This window comes from Giraffa tippelskirchi, chromosome 2, assembly GCF_054371585.1.
Source record: "Giraffa tippelskirchi isolate mGirTip1 chromosome 2, T2T-mGirTip1v1.2.pri, whole genome shotgun sequence".
NCBI lineage: Eukaryota > Metazoa > Chordata > Mammalia > Artiodactyla > Giraffidae > Giraffa > Giraffa tippelskirchi.
Genome location: NC_137276.1, coordinates 166,166,641 through 166,179,173, shown reverse-complemented (window position 1 = coordinate 166,179,173; position 12,533 = coordinate 166,166,641). Strand labels below are relative to the sequence as shown.

Genomic DNA, 12,533 nt, shown 5'->3' with positions numbered 1-12,533 from the left:
AAGCGCTCTGCTTGTGTTGACTCATTTAATCCTCACCACAACTCTTTGAGCTATGTACCATTACCATCCCTACCTCACACACAAGGAAGCTGAGGCCCAAAGAAGTTAAGTAACTTGCCTCTAGTCACACACCTAGAAGTTCAGAGCTAGGTAGAGGAAGGAAGAGGCAGAGGGGTTTATGGTGACAACTTATATTCAGGTTTTTCTTCCAAAGTGGAGTTCTGTTGCCTAAACTAGTTAGAGAGTCAGTCAAGATATTTATCAAGTACCGAGTGTCAGGCACTGTTCTAGGCATGGAGAGAGATAAACAAGGCAGAAAACTTGCCCTGAAAAAGCTGAAATTCGAAGAGAGACACTGACTCAGGGTCTTGAAGACAATGGCTGCAGCACCAGCACCTCCCCAGGCTGCAGGCTGAACACTAGGTCAGCTCTGGTGGCACACTCCTCAGTTGTCATGAATCTGGGTGGGAATCTCAGTTCCAACCAGGGGCCCCAGCAGCTTGCCTTGTCCCTCCGTGCCTCACCGCCGCCCCCCTCCTTCGACTTGACCTTTTTCGTCTCACAGGTCAGCCAGGATGGCAAAGCACTGCTGGATGTGCTGCAGCGGCCCCTGAGTCCCGGGAACGCCGAGTCCCTCACAGCCACAGCCAACTACTCCAAGGCGGTGCACCAGGTGCTGGATGTGGTGCACGAAGTGCTGCACCACCAGCGGCGGCTTGAGAGCATCTGGCAGCACCGCAAGGTGCGGCTCCACCAGCGCCTGCAGCTCTGCGTCTTCCAGCAGGACGTCCAGCAGGTAACACACTGCTCCCCCGTCCCGGCATCTGTTACGGACCAAGCAGGCATGCCTGAGTCTCTCACCTAGGTGATCAGGCCTGGGGATGCCTGATTTATGGACGGAAGAGGGCAATCCAGCCCCCAGCAGCCCCCACACCCTCCTATACCATCCAGACTTGTTCACAGATGCTTCTCACTTAAGCAGCTTTACAGACCTGGCCCGGGGTTGGGAAGGGAGGCTCAGTCTGAGAAATAGCAATTCTTTGCAGTCATGACTTTGTTTTCTTTGGGGAAAGCTTGACCGTCCCCCAGGCATGAGCTTTCTGGACAGCTCTGGTTCTGGGGAGGTTATCTGAGCACTGTCAGGGCTGGACCCCCAGCCAGCTCGCTTCTCAACCAAGGATGCAGGTGGCCTGCTGGAGCTGGGGTGTGGTGGGGTACAGAGCCTTTAGGGGATTCTTTGGCAAGCTTGAACTTGGGAAACCAGATTTAAAAGATGGGCTGTTGATAATTGTGTGTTCTGTAATTAGAGGTTACTTCTGGCTTAATCTGTTTCTTGCATTATTATAATAGTCATAGCTTTTATTCTTTTTCTTACCACAAAGAGTAAAGAAATGGTTATTTTCTAACTATAAAAGGATAGCCTTGCCACAAATACCCTTTCGGATGAAATGGCCCATTCTTTTCTCCTCATACTTCCTTTGTCTGTCTCTTTGGGGACCCCTGGGAGCTTTTCTCTGAGGACTAATAGCTGGAGCAGGGGGTGGTTGGGAACTAGAGATGAGAGTTAAGATTTAGTATTGTTTCCCTGCTGGTTCACTGCAAGAGGCAGGGGTGGGAACACTCATGTTCTCAAACTTTTTCTGTGGCCGCCTCGTAATTTCAGGATTATACACATAAAATAGTGTTTCACTCTCCTTCCACACCTCCTGTGATATTGACCAAGTGTAGTTGAAAAGTATATCGAAATATACATGGAAAATTGAAAGCTAACTGGACATGTCTTTGGAGTGTTGGTTCCCCTCACAGCTGTTGTTAGGGAGATCTTACAGTGGGTACCCTGAGAAGGAGACAGGTTGGAGGGAGAGCAGGGCATCCTATCAGGGTCTGTGACACCCTCTGTGTGTTGGGTCACCACCATGCAGTCAGTCCCAGGAGTAGACAGGCCTCCAAAAGTGTCCCATATTCTTGGGCTGCCCTAACTCCTTTGCAGCCCCCACCCCCCAGCTAGGGCAGTGAGGAGTCTTCAGAGGTGACACTTTAGTCTCAGGAGAGATGGGAACTGCTGATGTGCTGGCCCAGGCTCTGAAACCCTTGTGGGGTTTGCTGGGAATGGAGAAGCAAATACTTTAGTTATCTGCTCCTTCTGTCTGGAATTGTTCAGATCAGTGTATCATCTCTGAGCACAGGAGACCACAGGGTTGATCTGTGAATGAGACAGAGTTAGGTGCCAGCCTCCAGAGGCACACAGAGGGGATGTTACTGTTTCAGTGAACTTTGAGTGACTTTTGGAGATTTCTGTACCATGGATTATGCAGATTCCTTGGTGTGCTCATTGCTTTCTTGCTGTTTTCATGGTAGTTGGATGGTGTAGGATAGATGCTAGAGAGGGGCAGAGGGCTGTGAGGAGGGTGGGGAAAGACATCCCCATTAGGAGGGCGGCATCTAGACACAGACTCGCTGGAAACAGCGGTTATCAGACTTTTCTATGGCCACCCTGACATCTACACTACAGCTGGGGGAAAGTATAACAAAGCTACACTGGTGACTGTTCTACATCATGCTCTTAGAAATAAGAGCATTTCTGGAATGGAGACCCTATCAGTTCACCTCTATCAGTGAATCTCATTGTTGGCACTCAACAAAAGCAATAAGATTATGAGGTAGAAGCAAAGGGGTATGGATTTTCCATGAGGACTGAATCCCCCAGGGTGGTTAATTCCATTGTCCTTTTCTGGACATGTGAATGTGACTTCTGAAGACATGATGTCATTCAGCCATTGTCCCACTCACTCTCACTCACCAAATATCTGACACTGGGGCAGATACACAAAGAAGAATGTGATAAACAAGGGCTACTAATTTGTGATGGGTCTCAGATGCTTCCTGACACCCAGCAACCATCAGCATCTGATCAGTGTCTGAGCTGGTGCTTCAGAGGTCACCAGACATGATGAACTTGGTGGTTCCAGTGACAAACTCGAATTTTGGTCTCCCAGCTCCAAGCCATGCAGGAGCCTGTTCAGATTGGGACAAGTAGTTTCCTTTCTCTGTACTCCCACAACTATATTTAATTATATATATATATATATATATATATATATATATATATATATATATGTATATATGTATACACACGCACACACACATATATATATAGACTTCCCAGGTGGCACTAGTGGTAAAGAACCCACCTGCCACTGCAGGAGAAATAAAATACTTGAGTTTGATCCCTGGGTCAGAAAGATCCCCTGGAGGAGGGGGCATGGCAACCCACTCCAGTATTCTTGCCTGGAGAATACCATGGGCAGAGCAACCTGGTGGGCTACATTCCATAGGGTTGCAGAGTGTCAGACACGACTGAAGCGACTTGGCATGCATGCATGCATCCACATACATAAAAAATAATTTAACGCAAAAGTCAAAGTGCTATTGACATTTTATGTATTTATCATTTTTTATTTTGCATTTTTTTCATCTCCTGTGTTCCAGTATCTCCTTGAGAGCAGAAGGCATGACTGCTGCTTCTCTGTGCCCCTTACAACTCTTAGCCATCTGGCATGAAGCTGGAGTTCTTTTTATATTTGCTGACTTGAGCTGAAATTATCACTGGAGGACCCCAGTTTCTACTTCTATGACTTGAACAGCACCTAACCCTCACTCCCAGCCCATTCAGTAGTTGCCAGTGAGTAGCTGGGGTCTGCATGTAGGAACTGTGAAAGTCTGAAAGGTCCCAGGTATTTACTTACAGCCCCAGGCAGAGGACTCAGGGATGTAACATTAATGCTACAAAGCATCTTGGTGCCCATCAGCTATTCAGCAAGCGTGGGCCTGGGCAGGGAGCCCAGCGCTGCCCTAGGTTCTGACAAGATGCCTGCTTAGATAGAAAGGCAACAAAAGATACACACTTGAAAATAGAAAGGTCCATGCTACCTGAGCATGCCAGGCAGATGCATGGCAATCAAGTATTAATGGGAGAGGCCAAGGTGCAAGAAGTCAGAGTTGGTATCTTGAAAGAGGAGAGAATTGATTAACCATATAGTCTGGATCCAAGACTCCTGAGCACATTTGGGGTTGAGGGATGTTTACTCTACAGCCTAAGTGGGAAGCTTGTGAGTGAGCATCAGTGGCTGGGGCAATATAGCATTGTGGATAAAAAGCATGGGCTCTGGAGCCAGACAGCCTGAGTTCAAATCCTGCTCTGACAAGTCTTGGCCATGGGACCTTGGGCAAGTGACTTCATTCCTGGTGCTTCAGGTTCCTCACCCCTAAAATAGGAAACATCACATACCTATCTTTTTGGACTGAATGAGGTGCAAACACAGTGCCTGCCTAGCATGTAGTAGATCCTCCAGCAGTATTGCCTGGGTTTAGTCACATCCTCTTTGAGTAGTACTTGGGTGTCCCCTGATGCTTGCGCTGTTGGGAACCCCCAGCCTGATTCCTTTGTTTCTACAATAGCAACTGCTTTGTGGATCTGTTGAGTTTCATTTCATTCAGTGATAAAATCTCAGAACTGCTAGGGTCCTGGAAGAGCACCCAGTCTTATCTACTATAGGTCAAGGAAATTGAGGCCCAGAGATGTAAAGTAACTTGGTCATAACCACACAGCTAGTTAATGGTAGTTCCAGGACCAGAAACTAAGTCTTCTGGCTCCCAGTCCAGATATCCTACAGAAAAGTCACATGAGAAAGGAGCCTGGCAGACAGAGAAGGAGAACAGAAGACAGGAGGGATACATACAAACTAACAGAGAGAGAGGAAAGACGGGCACACACATACACACATCCTGGAACAAGGAGAGAAAGAAGAGACAGGGACTGTGGGGGATGGGAAAGAAAAGGATAGATTTAAAAACAGAGATCAGAGAAACAGACATACATGGGCTGGGAGGAGAAAGAGAAAGAGGAAGGTGGAGCAGAGACAGAAGAGAAAGAGATAGGTATTCCTGCTTGTGGAGAGAGGAGGGAGAGCCAGCCAACCTCTCCCTGTGCCTGACTCCTTGTCTCATTGCCATTTCTGGGGGGTGGTCTTTTCTCAAGCAGGATTACCTTGTCCAAAGCAGGGAGTAAAACAGAGAGGTTGAAATCAAGATAGACATCAGTGAAAACAAGATTTCATTTAAACATTATGTAGCCAGAATTGGCTTGATACATTATCTCTGTGCTAGCTCTTCTTTGGGTCCCAACAGGTGTCCTTTTACCATTCTCTTCCCCTCTGGGCTTGGAGGCAGTGAAAATAAGTCTCTGAGGATCAAACTGGAGCTTGGGTTCATTAAGATGCAGAAATGCATGGATAGGGCACACCTGCTGTAGTATTGCTAGTGGAATAATTTTCAGTGCTATTGTTTTTCCAGTGTAGAGTTGAACAGTACTAAAAGCGAAAGCGAAAGTGTCGGTCCTCAGTTGTGTCTGACTCTGCAACCCCATGGACTGTAGCCTGCCAGCCTCCTCTGTCCATGGGATTTCCCAGGCAGAATACTGGAGTGGGTTGCCATTCCCTACTAAGCAATAGCCAAAAGAGCATTTCACAACAATATCCGCCAACTTATCTTTTCACCATGGGCTCCTTCTGCCAGATAGACCTAACTTTGTTGAGAAGAACAAAGAGTAGCTATTCTTGATCTTTCTGATAGATGCAAATTCCATTCCATTTTTTCATAGCCAGAGCAACTGTCATGAGTATCTCTGTAAGCTGTCTTATTCTACCTCCTTTTCTTCTTCCCCTTGCCTGTGGTGCAAGAATAAATTGGTAAAGTGTTTTGAAACACCTGTGTGCAAGGCCCTATGATAGGAGTTGGGGGTCCCTGACCTGAGAGAAGACGTATGTACCTGAGGATGTATGAATGGCATGTGTCTATCTGGGTTTAGGGCCAAAGAAGCAAGACAACAATGGGCTGGTGGAGTCAGAGCAGAAAAATTTCCCATTTGTACTGGTCCTTGGAGCTCAGGCAGAGGATCTGGGGATGGTATTCCTGGGGATGGCCAGAAGTGGAGAGCTAAGTTATAGCCAGGGGACAGGGAAGAGGAAATCTAACTGGGTGCCTTCTCTTGGCAGTGATAGCAGGAGGTCAGGCTGGAAAGGTTAGGAGTGGTCTCGTGGGGGACATGACTTGTTTGAGGTTCCAGTACCCTCCCTTAAGAACAATGTGTTTTGTTTTTAAGTGGTCCAAAAGTGAGCTAGGGAGGAGCAGTGATGACAGAATTTTCTGGCTCAGTAATTTTCCATTCTGAATGAATGCATTAATATCAAAATCCATAGTTCTGTACTACAAATGAATTTCACCTGTTTCTCTCAGGTTTTACTGAAGCCTCATATGGAAAGCTATAGCTTTTACTGTGTCGGCTCTTGCCTGCCAAACAACGTATAAAAAGGATGTGAGGGTAATTTTTTAAAACTCCAGATAGTCGATCTTTTACTAGCTATAGTGACTAAAGCCCCTTAATCATACTAAACCAATTTGGGCATTGTATAATCCAATTGACAGCTTTGCATAATAAAAGGTGAGCACTTTAGGTTACAAATTGCATGCTTAGGAAAAAATGACTGGAATGATGATGGGTCTAGAAATGAACTCTTCTTATAAAAAGGAAGGATTAAAGCATCTGAGAAGGAAAATTCTCACCCAGGGCGTACATAGTCCCAGGTAGATGGGGGAACACAAACAGCAGGAATCATTCTCAAAAATCTGAAATGCCAACTGGTGGTAGTTGGTGGGTATGTCGGGGAGGAGATTCAAACATCAGAGGTATGATTGGATTACAGCCCTGAATTTTTTTTTCCTGACATTAAATGTGTCTATAAACGTTTCATTATTCATAGCTCATGATTCATCTTTATGAGCAATTGAATATCTAACCACTTCACTTATCTTATTTAATCTTCCAACACTATAAAACAGCTGATAGTTTGGTCTTCATCTTACTGATAAGGAAATTGAGGCTTAGAAAGGTTAAGTAAACTTGTACAAAGTCACATAGGAAGTGGCAGTTCAGTTCAGTTCATTTCAGTCACTCAGTCATGTCCGACTCTTTGCAACCCCATGAATCGCAGCACATCAGGCTTCCCTGTCCATCACCAACTCCCGGAGTCTACCCAAACCCATGCCCATTGAGTTGGTGATGCCATCCAGCCATCTCATCCTCTGTCGTCCCCTTTTCCTCCTGCCCCCAATCCTTCCCAGCATTAGGATCTTTTCCAATGAGTCAACTCTTCGCATGAGGTGGCCAAAGTATTGGAGTTTCAGCTTCAACATCAGTCCTTCCAATGAACACCCAGGACTGATCAGCTGGGTATTGTTTTTGCTTTGGCTCCATCCCATCATTCTAGTTGGATCTTCTTGCGGTCCAAGGGACTCTCAAGAGTCTTCTCCAACACCACAGTTCAAAAGCATCAATTCTTTGGCACTCAGCTTTCTTCACCATCCAACTCTCACATACATACATGACCACTGGAAAAACCATACCCTTGACTAGGCGGACCTTTGTTGGCAAAGTAATGTCTCTGCTTTTTAATATGCTATCTAGGTTGGTCATAACTTTCCTTCCAAGGAGTAAGCATCTTTTAATTTCATGGCTGCAATCACCATCTGCAGTCATTTTGGAGCCCCCAAAAATAAAGTCAGCCACTGTTTCCACTGTTTCCCAATCTATTTGCCGTGATGTGATGGGATCAGATGCGATGATCTTAGTTTTCTGAACGTTGAGCTTTAAGCCAACTTTTTCACTCTCCTCTTTCACTTTCATCAAGAGGCTCTTTAGTTCTTCTTCACTTTCTGCCATAAGGGGGTGGTGTCATCTGCATATCTGAGGTTATTGATATTTCTCCCAGCAATTTTGATTCCAGCTTGTGCTTCCTCCAGCCCAGTGTTTCTCATGATGTACTCTGCATATAAGTTAAATAAGCAGGGTGACAATATACAGCCTTGACATACTCCTTTTCCTATTTAGAACCAGTCTGTTGTTCCATGTCCAGTTCTAACTGTTGCTTCCTGACCTGCATACAGGTTTCTCAAGAGACAGGTCAGAGGGTCTGGTATTCCCATCTCTTGAAGAATTTTCCACAGTTTACTGTGATCCACACAGTCAAAGGCTTTGGCATAGTCAATAAAGCAGAAATAGATGTTTTTCTGCAACTCTCTTGCTTTTTCGATGATCCAGCAGATGTTGGCAATTTGATCTCTGGTTCCTCTGCCTTTTCTAAAACCAGCTTGAACATCTGGAAGTTCACAGTTCACGTATTGCTGAACCCTGGCTTGGAGAATTTTGAGCATTACTTTACTAGCGTGTGAGATGAGTGCAATTGTGAGGTAGTTTGAGCATTCTTTGGCATTGCCTTTCTTTGGGATTGGAATGAAAACTGACCTTTTCCAGTCCTGTGGCCACTGCTGAGTTTTCCAAATTTGCTGGCATATTGAGTGCAGCACTTTCACAGCATCATCTTTCAGGATTTGAAATAGCTCAACTGGAATTCCATCACCTCCACTAGCTTTGTTCATAGTGATGCTTTCTAACGCCCAGTTGACTTCACATTCCAGGATGTCTGGCTCTAGGTGAGTGAGCACATCATCGTGATTATCTGGGTCATGACGATCTTTTTTGTACAGTTCTTCTGTGTATTCTTGCCACCTCTTATTAATATCTTCTGTTTCTGTTAGGTCCATACCATTTCTGTCCTTTATCAAGCCCATCTTTGCATGAAATGTTCCTTTGGTATCTCTAATTTTCTTGAAGAAATCTCTAGTCTTTCCCATTCTGTTGTTTTCCTCTAGTTTTTTTGCATTGACTGCTAAGGAAGGCTTTCTTATCTCTCCTTGCTATTCTTTGGAACTCTGCATTCAGATGGGAATATCTTTCCTTTTCTCCTTTGTTTTTCTCTTCTCTTCTTTTCACAGCTATTTGTAAGGCCTCTTCAGACAGCCATTTTGCTTTTTTGCATTTCATTTCCATGGGGATGGTCTTAATCCCTGTCTCCTGTACAATGTCACAAACTTCCGTCCATAGTTCATCAGGCACTCTGCCTATCAGATCTAGTCCCTTAAATCTATTTGTCACTTCCACTGTATAATCATAAGGGGTTTGATTTAGGTCATACCTGAATGGTCTAGTGGATTTCCCTACTTTCTTCAATTTAAGTCTGAATTTGGCAACAAGGAGTTCATGATCTGAGCTACAGTCAGCTCCTGGTCTTGTTTTTGCTGACTGTATAGAACTTCTCCATCTTTGGCTGCAAAGAATAGAATCAATTTGATTTCGGTATTGACCATCTGGTGTTTCCATGTGTAGAGTCTTCTCTTGTGTTGTTGGAAGAGGGTGTTTGCTATGACCAGTGCGTTCTCTTGGCAAAACTCTATTAGCCTTTTCCCTGCTTCATTCTGTACTCCAAGGCCAAATTTGCCTGTTACGCCAGGTGTTTCCTGAATTCCTACTTTTGCATTCCAGTCCCTTATAATGAAAAGGACATCTTTTTTGGGTATTAGTTCTAAAAGGTCTTGTAGGTCTTCATAGAACTGTTCAACTTCAGCTTCTTCAGCGTTACTGGTCAGGGCATAGACTTGGATTACCATGATATTGAATGGTTTGCCTTGGAAATGAACAGAGATCATTCTGTCGTTTTTGAGATTGCATCCAAGTACTGCATTTCAGACTCTTTTGTTGACCACGATGGCTACTCCATTTCTTCTAAGGGATTCCTGCCCACAGTAGTAGATATAATGGTCATCTGAGTTAAATTCACCCATTCCAGTCCATCTTAGTTTGCTGATTCCTAGAATGTCAAAGTTCACTCTTGCCATCTCCTGTTTGATCACTTCAAAGTTGCCTTGATTCATGGTCCTAACATTCCAGGTTCCTATGCAGTATTGCTCTTTACAGCATTGGACCTTGCTTCTAGCATCAGTCACATCCACAGCTGGGTATTGTTTTTGCTTTGGCTCCATCCCATCATTCTTTCTGGAGTTATTTCTCCACTGATCTCCAGTAACATATTAGACACCTACCGACCTGGGGAGTTCACCTTTCAGTGTCCTATCTTTTTGCCTTTTCATACTGTTCATGGGGTTCTCAAGGCAAGAATACTGAAGTGGTTTGCCATTCCCTTCTCCAGTGGACCACATTCTGCCAGACCTCTCCACCATGACCCGTCCGTCTTGGGTGGCCCCACACGACATGGCTTAGTTTCATTGAGTTAGACAAGGCTGTGGTCCGTGTGATCAGATTGGCTAGTTTTCTGTGATTATAGTTTCAGTGTGTCTGCCCTCTAATGCCCTCTTGCAACACCTGGTGTCTTACTTGGGTTTCTCTTACCTTGGACATGGGGTATCTCTTCATGGCTGCTCCAGCAAAGCGCAGCTGCTGCTCTTTACCTTGGACAAGGGGTATCTCCTCATGGCTGCCCCTCCTGACCTTGAATGTGAAGTAGCTCCTCTCGGCCCTCCTGTGCCCACGCAGCTGCCGATCCTTGGACGTGGGGTAGCTCTTCTCGGCTGCCGCCCCTGACCTCGGGCGTGGGGTAGCTCCTCTCGGCCACTGCCCCCAGCCTCGGCCACGGGGTAGCTCCTCTCAGCCACGCTTCTGTGTGTTCCGTTGCAGCCACCGCACTTCTGCGCAGTCCGTTGCAGCTGCCGTGCTTCTGGGCAGAGGAAGGATTTAAACCCAAATTTCTAAGTCCATGCTCTTAGCCTCTCTACTATGCCCTGGGCACTATGCTAAATGAGGGGAATGCAGAGAGACACAGCCCCTGCCCTTGAGGGCTTTATAAGTTAGTGCTGGAATGTCATTGCTCAATAGGCCCAGATAGATTGCTTGGTCCCGAAGGATGAGACTTGCCCAAGGTTGCATAACTGCTGACAGATGAGATTCATTCCCAAACTGCCTGTCCAGTAAGACCCACACAGGCAATCACACTCACGCTGAAATGCTCTTTTCCACCCACTCCATCATTATAAAATGGCCCGCTATGGTTATTTATCTCTAACACAAATGTCCCTAAAACAAGCCCTACCCATTCTCACTTGTTTTTCACAACCATAATTACATTACCTCAGCATTGTTGGTGGTTTTCTTTGATGGTGGTTTTGAGTATCTTGAATAATTTCCATTTGCCCATGGTAGTATTTAGCAGTATTAAAACTCTCAATTAAATTTTGATGGTGATAATCCAGTCATTCAAATATGTTCAAGTAGACAACAGATGATTCTTTGGGCAGGGTGCGTGTCCAGAAAGTGAGCAGGTTTTGGCTTGGCTGAACTGGGGAAGGTAGAGAGGGGAGAAACAGAGGGCTCCACCAGTCAGGGTTGCTTTCTGATTGGAGTTGGGATGAGGAAGCTTTCTCATCTGACTCTTTGGTGTCACTGATCTTAGAGGGGCACTCTATCCCTCTCCCTGTGGGAGGAGGCTGGTACCAAAGGATATGTTCCAGTCTTCTCCATGTACTCTCCAGCTAGAATTAGCAGGGCTGGGGAGTGGGCCTTGGAGGCCTGCCTCTGATGTGCTCCGACCCTCCTGCCTGGAATTTCATGGACCCTTAGTAACTCACACTCTGCAGCTCACCCTCCTTCCTCTCTGCCCTACTGTCCACCTTCTGTTCTCTTCCCTGTCATGGTCTTCTCCCTTGGTGCTTGCTTTGATTTTCTGATTGTAGACACTGTTCTGACTGAACAGTGGTCATTCTGTGATGAGCACCTTCCAAGGAAGGATTTGGGTCCCTCCATCTGGCAGCCTGGGTAAGCTGGTGGGTCCTGAGAAGCAGTGAGAAGAAGTCCCTCCCCAAAAGTTACTGAGCCTCAGGCCTTTCTTGAGGCACAGTAATTTCAAATACCTTTAATGTTCTCAGTTCCTCTTTTATTGTTATGTGAACAAGTGACTGGACAACTCAACATTCAAAAAACTAAGATCATAACATCTAGTTCCATCACTTCATGGCAAATATGTGGGGGAAAAGTGGAAACAGTGGCAGATTTTATTTTCTTGGGCTCCGAAATCACTGTGGGTGGGCAGTAACTGCAGCCATGAAATTAAGACTCTTGCTCCTTGGAAGAAAAGCTGTGACAAACCTAGACAGCTTATTAAAAAGCAGAGACATCACTTTACCGACAAAGGTCCATATAGTCAATGCTACGGTTTTTCCAGTAGTCATGTACGGGTGTGAGAGTTGGACCATAAAGAAGGGTGTGTGTGTGTGTGTGTGTGTGTGTGTGTTAGTCACTCAGTCATGTCCGACTCTCTGTGACTCCGTGGACTGCAGTCTGCCAGGCTCCTCTGTCATGGAATTCTCCAGGCAAGAAGAGTGGAGTGGGTTGCCATTTCCTTCTCCAATGCGAATTTTTGTAGTAGTAGTTTAGTCACTAAGTCGTGTCTGACTCTTGCAACCCCACAGACTGTAGCCTGCCAGGTTCCTCTGTCCATGGGATTCTCCAGGCAAGAATACTGGAGTAGGTTGCCATTTCCTTCTCCGAAAGAAGTCTGAGCGCTGAAGAATTGATGCTTTTGAACTGTGGTGCTGGAGAAGACTCTTCAGAGTCCCTTGGACAGCAAGGA

General features: G+C 45.7%; 1 protein-coding gene across 7 annotated transcripts in view; it reads left to right on the top strand.

Moving 5' to 3' along the window:
* Positions 1-12,533, top strand: part of KALRN (kalirin RhoGEF kinase) — a 683,494-nt gene that overhangs the window by 304,667 nt on the left and 366,294 nt on the right. For all 7 annotated transcript variants that reach the window (XM_081571703.1, XM_081571704.1, XM_081571705.1 and 4 more), the window contains exon 9: positions 566-796. In XM_081571703.1, coding sequence (XP_081427829.1) covers positions 566-796 — 231 coding nt within the window. The remainder of the gene's footprint in view (positions 1-565; positions 797-12,533) is intronic.